This window comes from Salmo trutta, chromosome 2, assembly GCF_901001165.1.
Source record: "Salmo trutta chromosome 2, fSalTru1.1, whole genome shotgun sequence".
In the NCBI taxonomy this organism is placed as follows: domain Eukaryota; kingdom Metazoa; phylum Chordata; class Actinopteri; order Salmoniformes; family Salmonidae; genus Salmo; species Salmo trutta.
The window spans coordinates 20,881,082-20,908,535 of record NC_042958.1 but is presented as its reverse complement, the minus strand read 5'-3'; the positions used below and the strand labels follow the sequence as shown (position 1 = coordinate 20,908,535).

The window sequence follows — 27,454 nt, the reverse complement described above, 5'->3', positions numbered from 1 at the left end:
AACATAATGTGGAAAAAGTGAAGTGTTCTGAATACTTTCTGAATGTACTGTAACACGGTGACTGCTTTTTACAACAATACAATTTATAGTAGTACACACAGCCATGTGGCTCAGTTGGTAGAGCATGGTGTTTGCAACGCCAGGGTTGTGGGTTCGATTCCCACGGGGGACCAGTACAATGAAAAAAAAAATTATGAAATGTATGCATTCACTACTGTAAGTCACTCTGGATAAGAGCGCCTGCAAATGTAAAATGTAATGTCACATCCTAAGTCCTCTCTCTTTTACAAAATAAAACGTAAAACAACAATGCAGACATTCCATTCACTGTTGTTTAGAATCCAGTTTTAATATTTTAAATGAACCATTAAAAGCACATTAAAACATTTTCTCATTTTAGTTACAAAAATGGGTCACCTAAAGGACTTATCATTGTATTCACAGAAGGATCTGAACAGAAGATGTCTAACCGATAAGTATTTCTTTCTTAAAAAATTCCCCACCCAAAATATATAAACTTAATTGTTTAACCAAGATATATACAGGGCATAACATCCATGGTCTTATGGTTATCAAGAAAGTTTGAGGTATACGACCAAAAAGAAAAACTGACAGAAAATTAAAAAAACAAATCAAAACAACAAAAATACTTAAATAAAAAGAAGAATGAATTCCATGATTGCTTAATACAAGCACAGGATCACAACATTAGTGGGATATGTTGCTATATGTGTGCTGGTGAGAGTCTTCCAGTTGTTTTACCTATGGTCTTGAAGGGCAAAACTGCAAATAACCTAGAGCTTTGGATGGTCAATATATACAAAGGGGATGCATTATCATTAGAAATAGGGAATCGTTTGAATACTCATTTTATTTGCTTCATAACAGGTACACAGTATTTATTCATCAGAAAAATATCATAATTATTTCTTTCTCTCTGTCTGTCTTTATTCATTTCTTTAACTTATATATATATTTTGTTACGAACATTGAAATTAAGAGCCAGATGCGATTCTGATACACATGCAAGTTTTGAAAGTGGATTCAGAAATAACAGATTGTACAAAATAATAATTACAGTTTTTTTATTATCAAAATACACCTTCTTTCTTAGCACCTCTTTATTTTGTTGTTTGAACAAGCACCATTGTAGTCATTTTTTTTGTACAGCACCTGGAGAATCCAGAAAAGAGGTGTCTCTCTCCTTTCGACCTCCCTCGTTCTTCTCCTGTTCACCCTTCCCTGCCACGCCTTCAAATGTCCTTCACCTTTGCTCCATAACAGTTTTAAGTCATGTGATTCTAGCCCTACAAGGGCAACAAGTATTTTTCTAGGTAATACATACATACATGGCAAGACATGTTCGCTACACCATTTTTTATTCAAAACTTGCATGTGGCATGGAAAAGGGTGGGGGGGCTGGGTGGTATCCAAAATGTCTTGACTTTCTTTCTGACCCCGCCAAGTTTTTTGTTTTTTTTGTTTTTTTAGTTAGCCAAGGAAGCAGACTGGACCCACTTCAAATCCAAACTTCTGGCTGGCATCTCCAAAGTCATACAACATGACATCTATGATGGGAACCTGATCGATTTTGGGAGTATTAATCTCTATCACAGTCTTTCCATAGCCCTTCCTCGTCTGTAAAGAGACAATGGGGGAAAAAAACATTAGACAGTGTGCTTTCAGTCAATTACAACCTCATTGGAGCTAGCAAACAAGTCCAACAAAACAATCAATGTGGCATTTACATAAGCACCAACTATAGGGTTGCAAAATTCCAGTCTTTCGCAAAAGTGCTTGAACTATCACCATTAGAGACAGGAAGTATTGAGAGGCAGCCCTTACCGCGCATCCGTCTGTGAGGGCCCTGATGTAGGGGTTGTTGTCATAGGATATCTCCTCGTCGTTGGATCCTAGGAATCGCAGCACCTTGTCATAGCTGTCTGTGGTCTCGTCGTGCCACACCACAGACTGATGGCAGTTATAGGTGAAGTTCTGCCTGGCCGAGGCAGTCAGTAGTTTCAGGAAGGTCATCTGAACCTCGTTTATTGTGTTGCCGGCTGCGTCAACGTATGACAACTGTTTATTGGAGGAGGGGGTGAGAGAAAACAGAAAATAGATTTAGAGGTCAGAAATTGAAGCATTTGATTGGACACAATGTACTGATTAGAAGTGTTCCATCCCAAGAGTTCTTATCAAACATCTTGTCAGCATTAGTTATACAATCTCTCTCTCAGACCATGGCCAAATTGAGTCTTAAAGTGATAGAGCCTTTTCCTCCTCATACTTAAGCCTCCTTCATCATTCCCAAAGTGTATGAAATGTGACTGTGATGGGTCTGAAGGGGCTGATGAGAGTTCTTATATGAGAGGTCTCGATCCCTTTGTGGCTAGCAACGTGGGGTCACTTCCAGAGACACTCTTGTTATCTTGTTTATTTGTGGCCCAACGGCCACTTCTGAAGAGCCTCTGTACTGAGAGCAGAAGACAGGGACATTGCAGAGTGGGAGCCTGAGAAATCCTTTTAGTTTAGTATTGTGGAGAGGAGACAATTATTTTGAGGAGAGTGTGGATTCGAGGGTGCACTTACTAGTTTACCCCGCTTAAATTCACTGAACCACGACCCTGGTATTTCTTTGGGCCATGAAGATATTCTGACCTGTGGAGCCAAACAAATGAAGCACGTAAGTATTGACAAGAACACTGAATACAACTGGTTCCTGGAATTCCGTTTTGTTGTGATCCATCAAATGTTAAGTACAATATGCAGCTAGATACCCCATCCCTCAGATCTTAACGTACAGGAGAATCACTACAGTATAGTCATTATTTGATACCTAAGTATGTGTATATCAGTTTGTTTCTGTTTGTATACAGTTTACGTCTATACTGTATGTGTTGACAATTACAAATGTCAATTCCAACCTTTTAGTTTAATGCATCTATTTTCTTCATGTCTTTACATTTGTACATTTCACAGAGAATACAGTATCAATGTAAATGACAAATTCACAAGATCATCACAAAACAAGATAAAATGGGTATTTTTGACAGTTAGAAGTTAATGGCCAAGCAGTGAACCCAGGAAACATCACCAAACATGCATCTCCCAGTCTCACAGCCCTGACTAGCATATGAATGAAAACATCAGAACATTATCTAGAATTGAACAAGACTATGGCTCGACTTCATGCTTTACTTGACAGTACAGTATGGGCAGGCCTCTTGGGGGAAATAAAATGCCACTCACTCCACTGGACTTCCTATCTGGGTAGATACAGGTCTCTCCTCCAGCCGTGAAGTTACAGTAGACAGAGAAGGAGTCCCCTGAGCATCCCTGGTTAGGATCTATCCAGTACTCGCCTGTGGAAAAACCCCAATGAATTCAATTAAATACATGAATCTTTAGTTCTCTCTAGTTCCTACGACTTTACCAAGAACTTAAAACGAAACATTTCAAAACCAAACACGTTTAACTTGAGACCCAACACGTCCCACCACGATGCCGGTGTGATTTGGACTTCTAACCCCTTTTAAACATTATGTGTTTGCGCTACAGACTGGGTTGTATCATTGGATTCGTCGATTACTTCTGCATCCGTTGGTACCAACCATTCGTCTGTGTGATTAACGGGGGCTGAGCTAGAGCTGTGTTTGTGAGACAAGGGCGGATCCTGAAGGGTCCCAGGGCCAGGTCTTTTTACAAAAACGTCTGTAGAGTCTGAATGGTTTGAGCTAATTTTTTTAATTGACATTTGTCAGTAAAACTCATGAATGCAACTGTTTACGTCAAATAGTTTTGTGTTCTACTTGTAACCCTGGTTGTCCTGAAAATAAAATGGTCAAATACTTACTTCATTCTGAGGCTAAATATAAGGGCAGGACATTCAGATAATTGAAAATCAGACAAATGAAAAGCCGATTTTTGCTGGGGTCTCGGTACTGATAGGGTTAAACTGCGCTATGACATCCATGTGTTTAAATCATGGAAGATGAAAGATGATGTAAACGCGGCTGGACGTCATGCCACTACATGTTATGCATCCACTATACTATTTTATTATCATCTTAAAGAGATAAAAAGTTTGAAATAACTTTAAAAAGGTCAAAGAAGGACCTGACATTTCTCTTGTATCAATTATGGACAGTCTGTTGAATGTTAAGTATAAACCCCAATGAGGTCTTGTTTTCAGTGCTCTTCCCCACAGCAACACACTCTACCTGCAAATATCATCTACACCCCCAATATCACTGCTATGAAATAAGCAAACACAGTCAAAGATGGTAGTATTGTAGCACTGTAATATAATGGAGCAATGTACATTTGTATAATGCACAATGTTTTCTTTGATGTAATGTTTTATCCCTGTTTGGACCTCAGGAAGAGTAGCTGCTGCCTTGGCAACAGCGAAATGGGATCCTAATAAAATACCAAATACGAAAGACGTCCTTATCTAACGCAACGAAATGGCCGCCAATCACAGCCAAGGCATTAGCATTTTATCCATGATCCCCCCCCCCCCCCCCCCCCTGTGACTCACCATCAGGGAACTCTGGGTGGGCAAGCTGCAGGTCTTTGCAGGTCCTGGCTGGGTTGTTCTGTGTGCCCATGGGGTACTTCATCCTCTCAATGTCCTGTTTGAGGTTGTTGAGCGAACCAAAGATGTCCTCCATGCCCTCTCCGTAGTCCATCATGGTACCCGCCGCGTCCGCCTGCATGTCTGCGTGTCTGCGGTTCTTCTTGGGAGACTGGATGGGCAGTGGCTGGATCACCTCACCAGGGGGACCCTGTAGACCAGAAAGGAAGAAGGACAATATTGGTACAGAATCCCATAGTGTGACAGCGTATGCTTCAGATCGTTTTCTAGAAATACCCCTTTTGAATTTCACCTAATAACGTAAATGCCCTGTTTTTGGTTTTATAGTGGACGCCAAAGGAATGTTATGTTAATACTCACAGGAGGACCAGGTGGACCGATCGTACCGGTGTCTCCCTTCTGACCAGCAGGACCCTGGAAAGAACATGGAGATATAATCATGTCGTTAACTTTGAATCTAACAAACACTCCTTTAAATGACTGCCACCAACTTTCACCAGTTGAAACAAAGAGTGGTTGAACAGATCTTACCGATGAACCCTTAGATCCCTTAGGACCTCCAGGACCCTGGAAGAGACAGCCAAGACGCACAGTGAATAAATAGCAGAGGAATGTGTTTTAACATTATTGTGATATTTGAACTATGAAGGTATACTATTAATAAAACAGAGAAAGCAGGGGACTGTCTTACAGGCAGGCCTGGAGGACCAGGAGGGCCGAGAGGACCTGAAGATCCACTAATACCCTGTGAAGAAGAGACCAGACATCAGTGAGATGACAGTGGGATAAAGAGGGGTAGATTGCAAGGGAAACATTAAAAACCTCTAGCAGCGTGTTAATGAGTCCTAAAATGTTTATTTCCTATCTCATTGTGCTATTTTTGTGACAAATATAGCTCAAAAGACAACGCCTGTTTCTCAAGCCTAAAATAGAGACCGATAGAAGGAGACTATTCTTCTAAGACAGAGAAAAGGGACATTACAATTTCATTAGGCTCAATATGAAGATGTTTAATCCATTCCATCTCTTTAAATCACGGAGCAAGGCTGCTGAAAGGCCATGGCGGGTCTCAAATTGCATATTCACTCAATCTGCAATGTTTATTTAAAAATGGATGAGCGCCTTAATGTGGAGCTTCATCAGGCTAGAGGACTGACCCTGCTCGAGTACCGCATGACATTTCTAACTTCCAGAAATAAAGATGCTTTGGTATATAGGAAAATTGATATCCGATGAGGCTGGGAGAGAAATAGGATATTAACAGAATGCCATAGAATGCAGAGCATTAGAATCCCTGTAATGGGCGTTACATTCGTTTTTAACAGATATAATTCACTTTGAAAGACTAATCCTGCCACAAGAAGGCAAAGCGTGTATATTTCTACAGTACTGTATATGAGTAATGGTCAAGTCAGTATTCATTTCAGAAGAGTGTATACTCGATGCATAAGTATATACGGTGCATTGGAGTGCTTGTTGCACAATATGAAGCAGATAATGATTCATTATAAACAACTTCCTCAGTGAACTGTAGGTGGCTGCAATCAAACCAATAGCATTGTACTTTAGCATTGAACCTCCTGGTGGAGGGCAAATAGGTTCACGAATGGCAAACAGATGAGGTCATTAATCACTTACACCGTCGCCCTTGCCTCCAGGAGAACCCTGGGGTCCAGGCAAGCCTCGGTCTCCCTTCTCTCCCTGCTCGCCAGGGGGTCCAATCAGACCAATCAGACCTGAATGACCCTGGAGGACACACACACAAAACAAGAGTCATGAGGACTGGAAAAATTGAGTCAAAACATTTTAAGCCGATTCCATGCCTTAACCGTCACCATTCAATCAAGTGAAATACAAATCAGCTGCAAATAATGAACATTATTGTACAAATCTGAAATAATTTTAACCTAAACATTTTTGGGAGTCTTACAAAACAATTTCTCTGAATTTCTCTGTGAGTGCAACTGAGGACAATATTCACAACAATGATGGCTGGAAAATATTTGTGCCTTAACCAGTCCCATTGATTTGAAAGCATGACAAATAGCCACATGAAAAGCTATCCATTGTGTCCTTATAAACCAATCCCTGTCAATCCTGCTTAAAAATTTTTTGGGGGGGAAGCCCCTTACTGCAATGCTATGTGCTGCATTACTGACTATCAAACCTTTAGTCCACTGGCAGAGCTGATGCTGTGTGTTAAATAGAGAAGGCAAGGAGTAGGATCCTATTCAATTCAAAATGGCTACCAGCTTTCTCCAAATTTCACTTTTAATTTACTGAGTAACACAAAAAACAATTGTATTTGCACAGTGATAAAGCCTATTTCAAATGTATTGCTGTACCGAAATAAATGGTGTGTTTGATCTTTCTAGAAGAGCCGGTTATGAGGTTCAGGTGAGGGGAGCTCTAGGTCCCATCCCAGCCATGCTTATAGTCATGGTCCCATCCCACTACAGGTTGAACTCCCAACCCCTTCTGGGATCAGATAAATCAAATCAACAAGCTCTTTGGGATGGGAAATTGAGGCGAGCTCACCTTTTCACCCTTGGTCCCGGGGTCACCCTTCAGACCTGGGAGACCAGGGGGTCCCTAATAATCACAGAGAAACAAGAGGGTTAGAAATCAATTACAACACCACAGTAGAGAAAGAGAGAAAGAGAAGGAGAGAGAGTAAGAAAGAAAGAAAGAAAGAAAGAAAGAAAGAAAGAAAGAAAGAGAAAGAAAGAAAGAAAGAAAGAGAAAGAAAGAAAGAAAGAAAGAAAGAAAGAAAGAAAGAAAGAGGAGAGAGGTAATAATAGAAAGAAAGTGGTACACAGAGAGAGAGAGAGAGAGAGAGAGAGAGGCCACATTATCTCTGCTCACCATAGGTCCAGGTGGGCCGTCTTGTCCAGAAGAACCAGGAAGTCCTTGTTCACCCTGAGAAGAGAAAAGCCATCCAATTATAGCCCAGCATTACAGCCTGCTGTAACTCTTATGGCCTCATATTGATTTCATGTGCCCGGCGCTATGATTAATTGCAGGAATACCACAAAAAAGTGTGTTCGAATAAACAACAGAAATGTATAAAGTACAAGCCAAATGGGACTATCGATTATTCCATGAGCACTGTTGTCATACTGCTTAAGGGCTGTTTGGTCTGTGTGTGAGTGTGTGTGTGTGTGTGTGTGTGTGTGTGTGTGTGTGTGTGTGTGTGTGTGTGTGTGTGTGTGTGTGTGTGTGTGTGTGTGTGTGTGTGTGTGTGTGTGTGTGTGTGTGTGTGTGAGCGTGTGTAAACATTGGTAAATATAGGGAAAGATGATGGAACGTTGGATCTTGGACTTACAACAGGGCCAGGGATCCCACGCAGACCTTCTGGACCGGGCTTTCCTGAGGGCCCCTGTGGGCCGACTGGGCCAGTTTTACCTGGGGGTCCCTCGGCTCCAGACTCACCCTGTAGGAAGGGACAAGATTGTCACAATGACATAACTCTACATGATGTCCACAAGTCCTTTCCATCTGGTTTGGTTGATCAAAATAATATAAAAAGAAACACAAGTAATACCATTTTAAAACATGATCTCTTTGTGTTCATATTTCTGATCTACAGTTCATTTAAAAACCCTAACAACAGATGATAAAATAACAGGCTGCTTGTCAACCTGACATCCTTGCTGTGTGTACTGTCAAAGAGCCATAGCTTCTACTGTTCTGAGCCTCAGATGAATGTATCCTATGCTAGTATAGCTGACTGTTATGCATTCTCCTGCTCACAAAGTGGCATGGCTAACATCTGAAGGGTTAGATAACAACAGGGGTGAGGGGAGGGGGATGAGGGGAGAGGGGAGGGAGATGAGGGGAGGGAGATGGGATGAGGGGAGAGAGCAGGGAGATGAGGGGAGGGAGATGAGGGGAGGGAGATGGGATGAGGGGAGAGAGCAGGGAGATGAGGGGAGGGAGATGGGATGAGGGGAGAGAGCAGGGAGATGAGGGGAGGGAGATGAGGGGAGGGAGATGGGATGAGGGGAGAGAGCAGGGAGATGAGGGGAGGGAGATGAGGGGAGGGAGATGAGGGGAGGGAGATGGGATGAGGGGAGTGAGATGAGGGGAGGGAGATGAGGGGAGGGAGATGGGGGAGGGGAGAGGGGAGATGAGGGGAGGGAGATGGGATGAGGGGAGAGAGCAGGGAGATGAGGGGAGGGAGATGAGGGGAGGGAGATGGGATGAGGGGAGAGGGGAGGGGGAGAGGGGAAGGAGATGATGGCAAGGAGATGAGGGGAGGGAGATGAGGGGAGAGAGCAGGGAGATGAGGGGAGAGGGGAGAGGGGAGGGGAGAGAGCTGGGAGATGAGGGAAGAGGGGAGGGAGATGAGGGGAGGGAGATGAGGGGAGGGAGCAGGGAGATGAGGGGAGAGAGCAGGGAGATGAGAGGAGAGGGAGATGAGGGGAGGGAGTTGAGGGGAGGGGGATGAGGGGAGGGGGATGAGGGGTGAAGCATGGGGGGCTAGCTGGAGCCTGGAGTTGCTGAGGGTGCTCTCTGGGTAAAGGCTGAATTGATTTTCTAGGTTACCTTGGCGCCCTTCTCTCCTTGTCTACCCTCTGCACCGGCAGTTCCTGGGGGGCCCTGGGGAGGACAAGAAGACATGCTTTAGCATCCCACAGCAGTGTGTTGTTGTGTGTGTGCGCATATGTGTGTGTGTGCATGTCTATTAGTCAGAGTATGTGTGTGTGCATGTGCAGAGTCAACAACAACATTGTGAGGTCAGTATTTCAGGTGAATTGTAACAATTTGTTACTGTGACATGCATCCATTTGACATCAATCACACACACACACCAGTAAGAACCCAGTGTTGTGTTTGCAGTGCAATATTTCAATGGCTTCAACTGAGTAATGAGGAAAGGAGAAGCTGCTTGAACAAACTATTGGCTACAGGGCTGAACTAATAAAAATAAACCAAAGACAAAGTGAAATCAAACACTGCAAATAATGTGATTATGGTTGAATATTTGAACTAGCCATAGTATCAACTCTAAAACAAGTCATTCCTGAATGTGGGGTTGAGAATCACATGAAGAAATCCACCAGCCAGTCCATATCTAGTCATTCCAGTTTTCCCCCCCAAGAACATTATCATTCAATCCAACACTGATGAAAACTGTATTAGTGATCAAATGTCCTTGAAAAGTCTACCTCAATCTCCCAGCAAGTTTATAAAGATCTGTTTGACTGAACGGGACTGGACATGCTTTGTGAAATGAACTACTTACTGAACGACCTTATGCGCACACACACACACACACACACACACACACACACACACACACACATGCGCGCGCGCGCGCACACACACCTCTCCCTCAATAGTCTCCAATCACTTCAAGGTTTTCCAGTTCATCTGCTCTCTCTGGCCATCTCTCTGAGGCCTAAAGCTGTCTCTTTCAACTACACAAGAGGTCCTCACATCAAAACCACATGCAGTCCACAGAGAGGCCCATTCTTCTCTGATCAGACAGTATGGGAAGGCAGGGGATGGCATCAGGGCAGCAGGGGTTTGTGTTTTGACTGATTGACCATCTAGAGATGTGGTCAAACAGGGCAGCATCTGCTTTGTTTCACTCCCTTCATACTCGCTGGATGTGTGTTGAGCATTGGGTCAAAAATTGTCTGTTTATTTCTGTCTGTGAATAGGATGCTGCTGCCAAACGTCTAAATGCCTACTGTAACTGATGTGTATGTTGTCTTTTCTAGGGGAAGTATAAATACAGCAGCAGTCTAAAAACAAATTAAGTACTCTAAACTGTAAATGATATGTCACTGTTTATATAGTTTTCACCATGAATATCTATAGAGAGAAAACCATAGCATTAGAGCGACTGAAGTCTGATTCCGCATGTGTTTCTCTGTTGTTCATTAACGAAACATTTGATTTTAGTCTTGGAGGTGTGTTTCGATATGGCAGGTACTGATGCTTGCACCCCTTGAGATACCATAGGAACAAAGCCAGTATCACTTCCTCAAAATAGTCAGAATAAATCTAAGAAACTTCGATAAAAACTGTTATTCATATTGACGTCTTTGACTATGATGTGTGAGGTGTCGTTTTATGTAAACAAAGTCAGATCTGCTGCTCTGATTGCAAGATCTGTCTCTCTGTCTGTTCTGCGGTAGGATTGGATAGAGAGCAATCACCGCAGCTGTGTATCCTGTTTTAGTGGTCAAGTGAGCATGTCAAAGTCAAAACCCGACAAGTCATGACTAACTCACTTACAAAACTAGTTTTGGACGAGACTGACTTTATTAATAAAATGTTCGTATTTACACTTTGTAGTCCATTTTGACACTAAAATAACTGTTTCTGACTAATAGTCCATTTTCTATCAGATAAATAGTTTATGGCCTTCAGTTGCACTGTAAGATCTTCCCTGTGGCTCAGTTGGTAGAGCATGGTGTTTGCAACGCCAGCATGGTGTGTGCAACGCCAGCATGGTGTGTGCAATGCCAGGGTTGTGGGTTCGATTCCCATGGGGGGCCAGTACAACAACAAAAAATGCCTGAAATGAAATGTATGCATTCACTACTGTAAGTCGCTCTGGATAAGAGCGTCTGCTAAATGACTAAAATGTAAGAATAAATAAGAAATAAATAAAGAACTGCTCTGCTGCTAAATGGCTTCGGACAGGGCCTGTAGGAGCTGGAGAGAGATTTCAGCTTCATTTTAAATTGCTATGGACAAACTGCAGAGGAAGCAAAAACACCCTGCAAAGTTAAATGCAAAACAACTCTAGCCCCAAATGACTGATTCAGAGGAGCAGAATGCCTGGGAGTTGCAGAAGTCGTTCTAGGTTACACTTTTTGGGGGAAGGCGATTAAATACCTATGATGATGAAATAGCCGTTTTCCTAACATAATCCCTTGGCCATTAGGAGCTGCATATGCTGATATGATGTTAAATACTCTGAATGTAAATTCCATCAAGCACATTGCAAAAGCAATTGCCGTTTTTTGTAAAATGCACATATTTTATGCTATTGGGCTGTGCCATAACGTTGTTGCAGAAGATAGCTTGAGATAGCAAATTTGAGAAATGTGGGACAATAATTGCTGATTTTCATTTCAAGATATAATTTAACACCCGACAAAAAGAAGTTAATGCATTATTTGGGATTCACTAATGTCGGCTCCCTTGAGCTAACATTAGCCTACCACAAATGATGTTTCACTTGATTACTTCCCAGGGAACGTCGAAGGGAATTTATATGGCAGTAGCTTTATACAATAAACGTCAGATATGATTGCCCTCGGTCATCATGATCATAAAAAGTATTTCAAATTCAATCTAAAACGTTATCTTTGCCTTGGAGACCACCAAAATGTCAAAAACGTCAATTTTGAACTGGGTGAACTGAGTCAGCGGCGGCTGACCTGTCTGTGTAATGGGATCTCACTACACTACAGCCATTCAATCTAATGTTACTAGCGTCATGCCTTTGTTTGGCCGTGGCTGTCAGTCAAACTAGCCTAGATCAATAGTGTGTCAGGGGAGATATCTCTCTTCCCTCAGCTAGACACAGGTAAATTAGTTTTGGGCCTTGACGCTTTTTTAGTTTTCTGTTTTTTTTTCTTCTAAAGCCTATTTTCAATTTCTCACTGAGAAAAAAAAAACTATTTCAGACATCAAGCCCTTCATTTCTCTATGGGCTTTGAGATATCTTTCATTTCCATGTACAGACGGCTCAGTGGGCTTTGAGATATCGTTCATTTCCATGTACAGACGGCTCAGTGGCCCTGACCCTGCAAATATCACACATTGTTTTTCTCTCCCACTTTTTTGATGAGAATGAATCATGCAGGCTCTCTGGGGGGAAATTGAGTTGTAGAGTTTGGAGTTATTGTTCAGAGTAAAGAATTCTCACCTGAGGACTATAGGTTTAATCAACTATGACTGAGTGCATTCCAATGTCTGGTTTTATAATCAGATGAATATATTTCATAGCGCTATCTCAATAGGTGTTGGATATGGGACAGTTGGGTTCGGTCACACAATCAAATCTAGGCCAAACGGGGCTTGATCAGTGAGTTACGATTAAACGCACAATATAAACGTACAAGATTGTTCAATCTTTTATCTGATAGGGGTCAAAGCTGCAGTATGATGCCATTTCACATAACAAACAGTGATGCTGATGTCTGTGGTGTGTTGGTGGTGATGATGACTATGATGATGAAGATGTTTAGACTTACTCTCTTCCCGGGAGGACCAGGTGGACCAGATTCACCAGATGGACCAGGAGGACCCTGGGATGGACAGAAGAAGAAGACGACGAAGAAGAAGAATAGAAGAGAGAAGGTAAGAGAGTTAGGGGTCTTCATGCACATTAACAGTGTGCTGTGTATAAAGGTATATTAACATAATACAGTATATAGTCATATTCTTTGAAATAGATAGTACAAAACCACCATTATCCTTACAAATAGAGAAATGTATGACTGCATATTGACATTAGACAAACTGATATCTATTTTTGGAGTCACACACAGTAGTCTGAAATATCACGTCTGTTTTCAGAACCTGCTTCACCCAATTATCTCATTTAATTGGAAGCAATCATCGCACATTTAGGTTTGCATAACCTAATATTTGACGTACACAAAATTAGAAAGTGGAGAATACAACTCAGAGTGGATAGGAATTTACAGAATTATTCAACTGTGTGATGTGGTTTATATTGAACCACTGTTAATCAGAGAATGGGAAAAACATGTTCTCCCTTTCAAAGTTAAACGTCACTGAGCCATGACAAAACTTTATGATACTTTAACTTCACTTTCCATAACACCTTACTCTGAGCCAACACACACACACACACACACACACACACACACACACACACACACACACACACACACACACACACACACACACACACACACAATCGTGACCTCATTCCTATTGCATTTAAAGTTTCCTTTTATTTTCCCAGCACTTGCAAATCCCATTTACATCCATCAATGTTAATAAGTATCGTAATTCACACCCTCACAAAGGCTTAAATCATCTGATTTTTTGTTCATATTTCTAATTAAAATCTATAAAATGAATAAACAGACTCACATACTGTACTAGACCTTAAGAAGTAAATTATATGATTCAATGTTCTCTATTGCAGGTACTTATTCATAAATAAAAGCTTATGGGAATTTACTACAGGCCAAGCACACAAGGGGCTTTAGCGGTTATGCTAAATGGGATAGGCTATTTGTATAGACCATTATGACAGACTAACAGTTAATGGTGATGGTAATGCGCTCGTACAGTCGCCCGCTATCGTGCTGCCAACTGTAAACCAGAGCTATATAATCAAGCAGATTTTTCAGTCCCCTTATTGTTGTGTTAATGATATTTATGACGTATGGACTTACAGGCTGACCAGATTCACCATCCTCTCCTTTCTCTCCCGCAGAGCCATCAGTTCCCTAGGGAGAAGAGATGTGAACATGTGAGATGGATCACCATGACCTAGGTAATGGTAATAGTGGGATCTTTACAGTTGAATTAGTTGTATAATGATGTAATACTTACAGCAACGCCGGCCTCACCGGGTGGACCAGGGTCTCCAGGGAAACCAACCGGTCCCTGGAAGGTGAAGGAGAGGCAGGAGAACAAATAAAACACCAGTATAATATTATCAATAATATACAAAATACTACAATCTTCAACATACGTGACCAAGGCCAACACCATCTGGTTGGTTTCTAATGGTTGTCATTAATCTGATGATGAGAGGTGCAGCTTTATGAATAGACCATATCAACTGTCAAAGGCACTTTGTGTAAACCTTGGCTCCCTGATGCTGCAGACGGTAATGTCAGCAAAGCACTCACCACAGTTCATTACCACATTCAAAGAGAGAGAAAAAAAAACAATCTGTCCTAATAAAAAGGCTTTTTAGCTCTTGAAACTTGGCCTAAAATTAAATAAACCGCTCAGAAGCAATCAAGGCCATTTCTTTTCATTCACAACTGCAAAGTATCTCATATAAACGTCTGTGGTTCTATCCCTGCGCAGGTCTCTTATTGGGCGAGAGACTGAAGCTTACAGGGTTGCCTTTGGGGCCATCATCTCCAGGGGGTCCTTTGGCGCCAGCGGGTCCGGCAGCTCCGGGTGGTCCTGCCTCTCCCTTGTCTCCTCTCTCGCCTTTAGGCCCCTGTAGAGAACAACAGATACCATCAACACTCAGGAGGACCGAGCTGGAGCATGGATACTGAGCAGTAGTAGTGTGTATTGTTAGGAATTGAGGTAGGTAAGTGTTTACGCCACAGTCAGGCGTTATATTTCACTTATATTTCACATATTGGGGTCACTTTGTGGAGCAGAGATGGTAGTGGTACAGGTAATGTTGTTTATATGTACTGAGTAAGGTATCTCTTGATGCGACAGGTAGCCTAGTGGTTAGAGTGTTGGGCCAGTAACCAACAAGTTGCTGGTTTGAATCCCTGAACTGACAAGGTAAAAATCTGTTGTTCTGCCCCTGAACAAGGCAGTTAACCCACTGTTCCCTGGTAGGCCGTCATTGTAAATAAGAATTTGTTCTTCACTGACTTGCCTTGTTAAATAAAATGTAAAAAGATGTAAAATGCTCAAGGTGATGCTTCCTGACTATTGAGCTATTTAAGCATGTGTTACTACAGAGTACCAGCATATTTCAGAGACTACAATAACAATTATAACAAGGAAAATAGTGATTCATGTCTTGCTTCCATCCATGACTGGTCGGCATGACATGTTCTTTTCATGAGAACATTTCAAAAGCTCTACAGCAAAACCGATATCGAGTGCCATTTTCTGCATTAGTTCTGGGAACTCTTGAGATATAATGAGTTGGATTAATAAGCAAGGTTATTATCCAGGCTACTCAGAGTTCACCTCTCCCCTGCTATTTCAGACTAGTCATCTTTTCGATCTGTTGTTGTGCTCACATCATGCTAATGATGAATGGAGATGACAACCCATCAATACACTATGATGGACTAATTCCATAGCAATTACCAATCAAATCTTTAGAACTACCTCACAGGGTTAGGTAGGTGTCAACCAAAACACCTCTATGAAAACATTACGGAATGATTTTGGTCATGGTTCTGGAATGTACAGAGGATTCCATTGGTACTAAACTACCTCAGGGAAACAGCCATCTTGAAAGGTAGACGTTGTGTACTCTATTTTTGCGATATTTAAACGTTTAGTAGCTCGGCGGAGTCCTGGTGTTAAGTTCTAGTAGCCATTGTTCCAGAGCTGAGACTGATGTGTTCATATGGCTGCAGTAATCATCTGTTAAGAGTCTGGGAAGTGATTCAGCTTGGCAGGGCTGTGTTACCATAGAGCGTTGGCCAGAAACACACTGAGAACCACGCTGTGACGCTGGCCCATCAGCAGCAACACAGGACCAGCAATTACTACCACTCACATCACTAAAAGGACTTTGCATGTCTACGTGTTGTTGGACAGTACGCCGTGTGTTTATGTGGGGTGTTATGAACTAATACATAATCATAATCATTGTCCTCGTAATAGGGAAATACACAAACACATGATGCCTTGGATGATAGATAATTATGTGAATGTAGACGCAGACACACAGACACACTGAGACAGAGACTTACTCCAGTTCCGGGCTCTCCAGGGGTTCCTGGGTTGCCAGCTTCACCGTTTTCACCCTGTAAATGAAAACACCATGTTAGAATCTCTGCCAAGATAGACACCCTTATGAATACATTATCTACTAGATGACATTATCCACTTGTATCTAGATGGCATTATACTGTTGTCAAAATAGACTCATAGGCTCTAAAACCCTATGAGTAGGCTAACAATACATGTCATAGTGGGTGTTGAGTGTCATTAGGTTTTAGAATCTCTCCCGTGATATACATTAATAGACATGAATGATTACATTATCATGTTCCCAAAATACAGTGGGTGTCAAAACACAGGGCTCTCAAACACGGTGCATAACAATATCATTTGTAGTGGTTGATGCTGAGTGTCATTCTGTTGAACTTCTGAGCTCCATTTACATAGATGTGATGGCATTAAGGCTAGTCAGAGTGCTCTCTCAAAGTGATGGTAACCTTCCATGGATATGTTTCATATTCTGGAGTCGTCATTCCGTTGCATTAAGTATTGATGGTGGGGGCCGGCTGCCAGATGGCACTAAAATGGAGGAGTGGTGTTGGAACTGTTGTAAAATAGGCATTAATAGTGTCAGAGCACTAACTCAGACACAGGCTGCCATATGCAATTAATGGAGTCCTGGAGATAACATCAGTGGACTGGGGAGAGGGGAGGGAAGGGGTCAGTGGAGGGACGTTGGCAGAATTTCCACCCCAGACACACACTCCGGACTGTCTTGTAACGGGTGCACGCCCTCACCTTCTCACCCACGCCTCCCATGGCACCCACACCACCGGGAGGACCTTGTGCACCCTGACAGGAAACAGAAAAGAGGAGAGAGGAGTCAGCATTCATTACCTCAGGAGAGACAGATTTTCTATGTTATCATATCGGTTTGGGTGACATTTGGTAATGTGACGATGAGTTATTGGAGATAAAAGATTGATGTGTGGTACGTACATCAGCTCCACTAGGACCCTGAGGACCTCTGGGACCAGGTGGACCGGGGGGACCCTGCAAAGAAACAACAGGAAGTGATAGGGTCAAAACAGGAAGTGGGTTCAAGAGTGAAACGTATTTCTCATTTCGATAAAAGATTCAAATACATAGAAAATGATTTATTTGGAAAGTGATACAAATTGCTTTAATTATGATTATCTGCTCACCATCGGACCGACATCGCCGTTCTCACCCTTCTCTCCTGGAGGTCCAGGAAGACCCTGAGGGCAGACAGAAATAAACAAGCAACCGTTTCATTATTCTGGTTTAGCTTGAGGAAACATGCAGGTATAATTGAAAAACTAAGCAAAACCTTCAAGAATAGGTTTATCAATTGATGCACTTTATAAACTGTACCAGATGTCTTTAATTTGGTTAATGATGATTCATTGGACAGAAATGAATTGGTGATGGCTGTATTGCAGCTTTTAGTTGACCACTGTAAACGGTACACTGTGAACAAAGAGTTAGCAGAGCCCATCGCTCTGTCAGTTTCCACAGCAAGGGAGTGATAGAAACCAGACTCCATTCTGTGTCTTAATTAATTCATCACCAATTAAACATTCTGTCCAATCTCTCAGTTCTCTAATTCTACAGATAAAGTTGTGCCCCTCTCTCTGTCACAAAGAGACACCAGGGAGACATTTGTCCATGGCGACAGACACAAACTGCCATCAAGGAGAAATGACTCTTTTCACACTGTGTGACTTTGTGACCAATAGTGAGTTTATGGGAAACAAAATAAGGCGACGAGATTAAACAACACTGAATGTCAAGTATTTCTTTATGGCAAAATGAAGGTAATTTGTTCCTAACCAAAAACCCAGACATGGACCCAATCGTTCATTTCCTTGCATGTTAAGTGGACTATGTGGTTGAGGCGTCATATGTACGTTTGATCCCTGACATTTCAACTTTAATTGCTTTGGTCATTCACGATTCAGTCTCCTCCACTATTCAAAGGCAGTGTGTCTCTGTCGTCACCATGAGGAGCGAAGACAAAGATCTCATTTTATCTGCTATTTACTCTCCGTTACAACAACCTATCTTCCTCAAATACCTACGCCCTAGAGAGGAAGCTGCGGCTGAGACGGACTGTGTGTGTGTCTGTGTGTCTGTGTGTGTAAATGTGTCCATGCGCGTGTCCGTGTGTGTGTGTCCGTGCATGTGCAAGTCCGTGAGTGTGTGTGTCTCTGCATGCTGATTTGTCCCCCTGGAGTGGAAATCTCATCAGAACGGTGGTCTCCTGAGTCAGAGATCGTTAACAGGAACACTGATTATGCACCACAGAGTGGAAAGAGGAGAGTGTGTTCAATGGCCTACTGCCTATTGGAAGAGGTCAGTCCACGCAATTAATGAAATAGCCATGGAAGTGAATTACGCTCAATTAAAAGTGAATTGAATTGAATAGCCAGGAAGATTGAAACATGAGACTAGCGGGTATAGTCTGTATAATTCCATCAAGACAATGACCTGGGTTTAATGAACAGCTAATTCATTTTGCTCATAAAGACAGTCACTGTACTGTACCACGGACTCCCTTACATTGATGATTCCCTTACGTTGATGATTCCCTTACGTTGATGATTCCCTTACGATGATGATTCCCTTACGATGATGATTCCCTGACGTTGATGAATCCCTTAAGTTGATGTTTCCCTTACGTTGATGATTCCCTTACATTGATGATTCCCTTAAGTTGACGACTCCCTGACGTTGATGATTCCCTTACGTAGATGATTCCCTTATGTTGATGATTCCATTACGTTGATGACTCCCCTACGTTGATGATTCCCTTACGTTGATGATTCCCCTACGTAGATGATTCCCCTACGTTGATGATTCCCTTACGTAGATGATTCCCTTACGTTGATGATTCCCTGACGTTGATGATTCCCTTACGTTGATGATTCCCTTACATAGATGATTCCCTTACGTTGATGATTCCCTTACGTTGATGATTCCCCTACGTTGATGATTCCCTTACGTTGATGATTCCCTTACGTAGATGATTCCCTTACGTTGATGATTCCCCTACGTTGATGATTCCCTTACGTTGATGATTCCCTTACGTAGATGATTCCCTTACATTGATGATTGCCTTACGTTGATGATTCCCCTACGTAGATGATTCCCTTACGTAGATGATTCCCTTATGTAGAGGATTCCCTTACGTAGATGACTCCCCTACGTTGATGATTCCCCTACGTTGATGATTCCCTTACGTTGATGATTCCCCTACGTTGATGATTCCCCTACGTTGATGATTCCCTTACGTAGATGATTCCCTTACGTAGATGACTCCCCTACGTTGATGATTCCCCTACGTTGATGATTCCCCTACGTTGATGATTCCCTTACGTAGATGATTCCCCTACGTTGATGATTCCCTTACGTAGATGATTCCCCTACGTTGATGATTCCCTTACGTAGATGATTCCCTTACGTAGATGATTCCCCTACGTAGATGACTCCCCTACGTTGATGATTCCCCTACGTTGATGATTCCCCTACGTTGATGATTCCCCTACGTTGATGATTCCCCTACGTAGATGATTCCCTTACGTAGATGACTCCCCTACGTTGATGATTCCCCTACGTTGATGATTCCCCTACGTTGATGATTCCCTTACGTAGATGATTCCCCTACGTTGATGATTCCCTTACGTAGATGATTCCCCTACGTAGATGATTCCCCTACGTTGATGATTCCCTTAAGTTGACGACTCCCTGACGTAGATGATTCCCCTACGTTGATGAGGTAGATAGAAACTCAGGAGAACACCTGACCATATCACTGCTTTACTATACACATCAACCACATTACCTTTATATTTAACACCAACTAACTTAGTATATATTTTTTCACATTTTACATAATATAAAACAATAGGAATCATGTCTATGCTCTTTAGTTACTGAAACATCTAGTGTGGGGAAACTAAACCAAACTATACAAACTGATAATTTACCTCTGACATTTCATTACAAACGGACTGTCGGTCAGAAGACAGTGCATTGTCTTCTGACATCTGTGCTGACCCAGAGTCCCATTTGTTGGCAACTGGCCCTTTTATCCACCTATATTAAAATACCACCATCCAAGACCAAATAGAAATCCTTTTGTATTGAAATGCTTTGTGAGGTCAGAGCACTCGGATCAACCCTACTCATTAGCCAGAGTGTCCATTGTGCGCTCTGAATGCTCTGAGGGCAAAACGCTCTGAATTTACGAACGGACAATCTGACAATGCTCTGAATTTACGAACGACCCAGAGTGCACTCTGACACTCCAGACTGAATTTACGAACGCACCCTAAGACTCACAGAGAGAATGGATACATCAAATAGTTTGCATCAATACCAGTGGGATCCATGGTTAAGTATGTGTGTGTGTGTGTATGTGTATGTGTATGTGTGTGTGTGTGTGTGTGTGTGTGTGTGTGTGTGTGTGTGTGTGTGTGTGTGTGTGTGTGTGTGTGTGTGTGTGTGTGTGTGAATGTTTGTCCCTGGAGTACAGGTGGTGCTAGTGTTTCAGGGTGTGTTTGAGGTTCCCCACCCACCTGCAGACCAATGGGACCAGGGGGCCCGGGGAAACCTCTGGATCCTTCGTCTCCCTTCTGTCCGAACATCCCCTGCTGACCCCTGGGACCGGGCTCTCCATCACCTCCCTGAGGACACAGTAACCATGTTAACACACCGATGGAGCTAATGGCAAAGCAATACACTGGATGTACAGCATGTAGCTAACAGCACAGTACAGCAATACACTGGATGTATGTAGCTAACAGCCCAGCTAAACCGACTGCAATGGAATTTGAATGAAGATAGCATGTATACTGTAGCTGAGTGTCTCCCCAATGGGGGCTAAGGTGGGTCCAAGGCTGGACAGAGACAGAGATACTCACTGCAGGACCTGGGTTACCGATGGGACCCTGGAGACCAGCTGGGCCAGGAGGACCCTGTTCACCCTTGTCTGCTTTGCTTCCCTTCTGACCTGGCTCTCCAACCTCTCCCTGGGACACACAGGACACACATCACACACAGGACACACAGGACACACATCACACACACAGTATACACACACATAGGACACACACACACACAGGACACACATCACACACAGTATACACACACATAGGACACACACACACAGGACACACATCACACACAGGATACACACACATAGGACACACACACATAGGACACACACACATAGGACACACGCATCACACAGGAGGACACACACACATAGGACACACATCACACACAGGATACACACACATAGGACACACACACACAGGACACACACACATAGGACACACACACATAGGACACACGCATCACACAGGAGGACACACGTCACTTGTATCTGACATTTCTACAATAACATCTACTTTAAATTGCCAACCTTGTACAGAAAATCTAAACACTTACAAACTGTCAGAGCATTGGCAAATGAGTTAATTACCTGCAGTCAAAATCACTAGATCAAAGATGCAGAAATCAGTCTAAATTTGGATTCAATTTGTGTGTGGGAAGGATACATGCGATTTTAAATACAAGTGATAGATGGTGTTGGAGATTAGTGGACAAGTCCATTTAAAGCTCCACTGTGACATATGTTTGGCAGCTCAATAGATGGGCTGGATCGTAACCTTCTGGGAAGAAATTATAGCTGCAGATTAAACAGAGACAGTTTTTCCCTTTTATATCTCTTCTAATTACATTTAGTTTGATGATTGGTTATGATGATGGATATGCAGCCAGAGACAGAGAGAGACAGAGAGAGAGAGAGAGAGAGAGAGAGAGAGAGAGAGTAGAGAAACAGATAAAGAGAGAGAAAGTAGAGAGAGAAAAAAGAGTACAGAGATAGAGAGAGAGAGAGAAAAAGACAGAGACAGTAGAGATGTATTTACAGTGCAGATGGTCCGTGTATGATTCATGTGAAACCGCTGATGAAGATTGATAAGCGATCTGTTTTACTCAAAACATTTGGCCCAGATTTAGGGTAAATAGGGAGGGCGAGAGAGAGAGAGAGAGAGACGATAGAAAAAGTAGAGAGAAAGAGAGAGAGAGAGAAAGAGGCGATAGGAAAAGTAGAGAGAGAGAGAGCGGTCCTTGGAGAGGTCCTGGGTCTGGTCTGGACTGGTCTGGACTGGGCCAAACCAGATGGGGAGTGTAGGGCACTAACCTTGTCACCGTCCTCTCCGGGTGGACCCTGAGGTCCGGCGGGGCCAGGCAGACCCACTGGACCTTGGACTCCATCCCGACCAGCTGGTCCTTGGGGACCTTTCTCACCAGGCCCTCCCTTCTCTCCAGCAGGTCCTGGGGGCCCCTGAGGGCCAGTTCTACCAGATAAACCGATAGGACCGGCAGGTCCAGCAGCACCTCTCTCACCAGGGGAGCCCTGCGAGAGAAAGGGGTTGAACACACTTTAAAGAGAGAGATCGAGGGAAGATGCTCATTCAGACTTCATTGGTCACGTGGGGGTGAAATCATACATAATATGATTAATTAAATCCTTCCATCTACATTACAAAGCAATAATGAATCACAGGATTCTCCATTAGGAATATGTGCCTATGAACTACACTGTGGTCCAGCGTTAATGGGTTCTACTTCTTGGAAAATATAACATTTTTTTCTCACAAGTACTCTATTATCCATTCAGTATAAAATACAAGAGATACTTCTCGAAAGCAAAAACAGCAGCATAACCCAGGTTATTTCAGGAGGGGGGGTCGCTATTAGCCACTTACAGCCATTGCTCTTCTTGTTTTGGAACCATTACCATTAGCTAGCCTCTCCTCTCGGAGCAGAACAGAGCAGCAGGGCTCAGACAGGAGACATTATCAGAGATGAGAAAGGAAGGGAGGGAGGGAGGAAGGGAGCAGGCTTGCAGGCAGTCTTAATCTAGCCCAGAGGAGTGATCTGACTACTGAGTGCGGGACTGACTCCAGAGGTCTTCAGGGCTCTTCTCTTCACATGCTGCCTCTGCCTGGCACATAGAAACCTAATGTTTCTACAGGGAGGTAGGCTGCTGGTGTCATCTGGAGCTCAGCTAGTGTTAATGGATAGGGTTGTTTCCTAACAACACAAATGACTTGGGGTGTGTCCCTATACCCTTAAATACCTTGTATTTCTTGTCTCCATTCCTTAGTTCATTATTAAAAGGGGAGAAGTATGGATAGCCTGTGCATGTATTAGATTGTTGATACCTTCAATGTCCTCTCAAATCAGGTTATGAAGGGAAGGAAACAAGGAGAGAGTTGTAGACTGCTGTAGAGAGTTGGGACACATCCTGTGTAGCTCAGCGGTGGCACTACGGTGGCAGGTTGGGAAGGTGAGGGATGTGTTGTAGAGTGTTGGGACACATCCTGTCTGACTGGCTGTGTGTAGCTCAGTGGCGGCGGTGGCAGGTTAGCACGGAGATGGAGGTATTTCAGATAATTGGGACACATCCTATCTGACTGGCTGTCTAGCTCAGCGGTGGCAGTCCATGGCAGGCCGGGAGATGTTGTAGAGTGTTAGGACACACCCCATGTGTGTCTGGCAGTGGCTGTGAGGTCTCCTCTGAATCGTGACACATGGCATGTGGTGAGAATGTCTGTGCGGTCAGACAACGTGATGAGTCAGTATGGAATGGACACGGTAGGCTACCCGCAACACGCTCCCATTCACCTCACAGGCCGGGAGCAGAGTAGAGCGGATTGGATTGGATTGCAGACGGGCTGGCAGCAAACAACCACAATCTCAATTCTACTTCCCGCATGACCACTCACATGATGAATTTCTAGCTGGTGTGTGGTGTGTGGAGCTAAGAGATTGCAAAGTCACACAAACACTTGCTTCCAGAAGAAGGCTATGCATTGGAATCATTGCAATATAGCAATATGCTATATTGAATTAAGTTCATATTAGTATGCAAATCATATTTTTCTCACAATGCCAAATTCAGACACCTCACATGTCCTGTCAAACTTTCAGCCCACTGTCAAGCCATTTAAATAGCAATTACACTTGGACAATACTCATCTAGTGCTCTAGAGAGAGAAATCTGAAGACTGACATTTTAGTCCTAAAAAGTTTTGAAGACACTCCAACTTTGAGTCTGTCACCTTAAACCAACCAAGCACCTATGTCAAGATGTCAAGAGAAAGCAATTACAAAACCAGAATCTCAAAGTTATTATTGGAAATGTGTGGGATCCTGTCGTCTCTTGTTCAAAGGAATCAAACTGCCATCTAGTGTTGGGAGTCATTATTGCAGGATCCTATAGAACGCTGCGTTATAGAAAAGCCTAGATAGGATCAAGGATCTGCAATGCATCCTGCTGTGCGTCAAGCTGAATATTGATCCTAGACTGATATCTACCTCTGATATAACCAAAACAATATGGTAAGAACAGCTAAGCTAACACACTGCGTTGCAGTTCTATCATTGACAGTGGTAGGGGGAATATCCTCCCAATAACCCTGTTATCTGAAGACCCCCTGAAATTTGAACCACATCCCCTTCACATTAACAACAGACAGGCAGGTAGGTGATGGTAGGTGACAGGGAGATACTTACCACGGGGCCAGATGGACCCTGAGGTCCTTCTCCTCCCTTCAAACCAGCTGGACCCTGGAAGGAAGGTGAGGAAGAGAGATGGATGGTTAGAGAGATGTGTCAAAAGAAACACACAGCCTGAAAGCCAGTGTTTGAGGTCCCCATAAGTCAGTCAGTCAGTCAGTCTGTCAGTCTGTCAGTATTGAATGGTATTCCTCCTGTCCCAGACAGAGATTGGAAGGATACTGTGAAGTGACACCTTGGGGAGTCAGTCACCATTGATCTGAATGGGAGAAAAGGTGGGTATTTATTAAGCCATATTTCCCCCTCAGGCACTTTCCCATCAAAAGCGCAGTAAAACATAACTGCTGAAATAAACATCTGTGTGTGCGTGTATGTGTGTGTACCCTCCAGTGTGTGTGTGTGTGTGTGTGTATGTGTGACTGGCTCCCTAACAGCCCTGCAGCACACATGGTGGTATTAGTAATGAGTCTTGGGGTGTTGCAGTGAGAGAGTAAATTACACCACTAGAAAACAATCAGGGGTAGCTGCTTGCCTGCTGAGACTGACCTTGACTTAGTCTGGAACAATGGCCCTATACCGCCTTTCATTCCCCCAGCCTAATTGCTAACACTCCCCCTTTAATAATTTATTTAGTAAATAATGCATACAACAAAACAAATAACTTTCCCCCAAATGTGGTTGCGGAAGAAAACGCTTCCAGTAGCTGGGTGCATCCTAAATGATACCTTATTCCAAATTTAGTGCACTAGTTTTAACTAGGGCCTATAGGGAAAAGTATGCCATTTGGGATGTAACCGGGGTCTTTGGGTTGAATCAGGGGTTTTGTAAAGTGACCCAGAGCTCAAGTAAACTACATCTCTCCTCTGCTACTTTAGCAGAGGTTAAAACTGAGTGCTCGGTTGGTGTGAGGCCTATTCAGAGGGATGTATATCTGTTCATTTGTAACACGTCTCTTTGAGTTTCCCTGCAGTGGTGGCTGGGTGACGTCCCCCTCTAGTGTATAGGCGCTGGTTCATTTGTCAGGGGTGGTGAGTGGAGAGGGGGTGGGTCCGTCATTCTCTGTCAGTGAATATAGAGGGAACCTGTAACGGATGGAGGCGTGTTGTAGCTCGGGTGTTTCTTACCGACGCGCCGGGAAGACCTCTCTCTCCCGGGAATCCTCGTAGACCAGCGGGACCGTCTTTACCTGAGGCTCCTTGGGGACCGGGGTCTCCCTACAGACACACAGCAGAGGACAGAGTGAGAAGCATCCAGCTGCACCATGTTATATGCTACCCTCGATTTCCCTCTTTTTAATCTCATTTCTACCCTGTTCATTTCACTCCCATGCTATAGCTAATGTTATCTGGTGAAAGAAGAGTCAGACTCAAACTAAACGTTGTATTCTGAAATTTCCCTTTGACATCAGGATGACAGAAGGACTTTTCTGGATGCCGTCATTACCGTACTTCAAACGTTGTTTTAGTCTGTATTTTGAGCTCATGCATTAGTTATCCCAGCACCTTCATCTTATTCGGATAATGAACTAATCTATGAGCATCAAAAGCTCAGGTCTCCTGAATAATGGTAGCTCCATTCTGCATCCCTTCAAATGCAAAACTGATTAAAAACAATTACCCGAGAGCTATAATATCGCAGCCCTAGAGGACAACAAGCTGAGGGACAGTAAACATAAACAAAAACAAACGCAGCCAACAACAGCAGCAGTCGCATCAGGCTGCTGGGCTGTGTCCACGGGTTACAATTATAAGTCCCCTCTGCTATCCCCATGACAGACCAATCAGAGCCATTACAATGAGACAGCATAAATGGGTAGTAGCATGATGGGCAGTGGTCTCGTTTTTTCGACTGTTTTTGTATTGTTGGGCTGAAGTTGGTTTATCTGCTAGCTGGGGGAGAGCGAGATAGAGAGAGAGAGAGAGAGAGAGAGAGAGAGAGAGAGAGAGAGAGAGAGAGAGAGAGAGAGAGAGGTGGCTCGCTAAGGTTTAAGAAGATTTGACCTCCTCTGCCAAGCCCTCTCCCTCCTAAGCCCTCCCTCCATCTGGAGTGTCCCAGCAGTATTACTGATGCGTCGGACCTGGTGGTGCTGGGAAGCTATAGAGCCTGAGTGGCAGGAGGGTTGGAGTTAGCCGATGGAGTTGATTAAACTGTCTCCTTTGGGGGAGGAGGTTAAATGAAAGAAGGAGACAGAGGGGCTGGCTGGGTGGCCTTGGGACTGTCTGGGGGTACATTCCAAATAGTATCCTATTCCCTTTCTAGTGTACTACTCTTTCCTGAAGCCCTGGTCAAAAGTAGTACACAGTACATAGGGAAAAGTGTGCCATTTGGGATGTACCCTGGGAGTTAAGGCTCTGTTTTGAATAAGCCCATCTCTCCCCTAAAATGAGTCCTGTTTAGATCCTTAGTGGACACTGTATTGCCCATTGGGATGCATGGGAATTTAACCCCTCCACAACCCCTGCTGACTTCACCAGGTGCTTGACAAAACAGTACTTTCCCATATACATCCTGGACCAAAAAAATGTGTTCAGTGGAGATTCTTCATTGAGCATGTTTTAGTCCAGGACCAGGCATAATCTGGATCCAGGAAAACATGTTAAATATGTGCTGGTCAGAGCACTAGAGTTA

At 43.4% G+C, this 27,454-nt stretch overlaps 1 protein-coding gene across 1 annotated transcript in view; it reads right to left on the bottom strand.

Moving 5' to 3' along the window:
* Positions 1-328: 328 nt before the first annotated feature.
* col11a1a (collagen, type XI, alpha 1a) overlaps positions 329-27,454 on the bottom strand; it is a gene marked incomplete in the record, with an annotated part of 81,221 nt that continues 54,095 nt past the window's right edge. Inside the window, 26 exon segments of the mRNA XM_029698069.1 lie at positions 329-1,638; positions 1,846-2,079; positions 2,590-2,658; positions 3,250-3,362; positions 4,541-4,787; positions 4,958-5,011; positions 5,129-5,164; positions 5,289-5,342; positions 6,236-6,343; positions 7,136-7,189; positions 7,463-7,516; positions 7,923-8,030; positions 9,146-9,199; positions 12,820-12,873; positions 13,999-14,052; positions 14,159-14,212; positions 14,676-14,783; positions 16,240-16,293; positions 17,009-17,062; positions 17,210-17,263; positions 17,416-17,469; positions 20,812-20,919; positions 21,157-21,264; positions 22,443-22,658; positions 24,824-24,877; positions 25,951-26,040. Coding sequence (XP_029553929.1) covers positions 1,492-1,638; positions 1,846-2,079; positions 2,590-2,658; positions 3,250-3,362; positions 4,541-4,787; positions 4,958-5,011; positions 5,129-5,164; positions 5,289-5,342; positions 6,236-6,343; positions 7,136-7,189; positions 7,463-7,516; positions 7,923-8,030; positions 9,146-9,199; positions 12,820-12,873; positions 13,999-14,052; positions 14,159-14,212; positions 14,676-14,783; positions 16,240-16,293; positions 17,009-17,062; positions 17,210-17,263; positions 17,416-17,469; positions 20,812-20,919; positions 21,157-21,264; positions 22,443-22,658; positions 24,824-24,877; positions 25,951-26,040 — 2,394 coding nt within the window.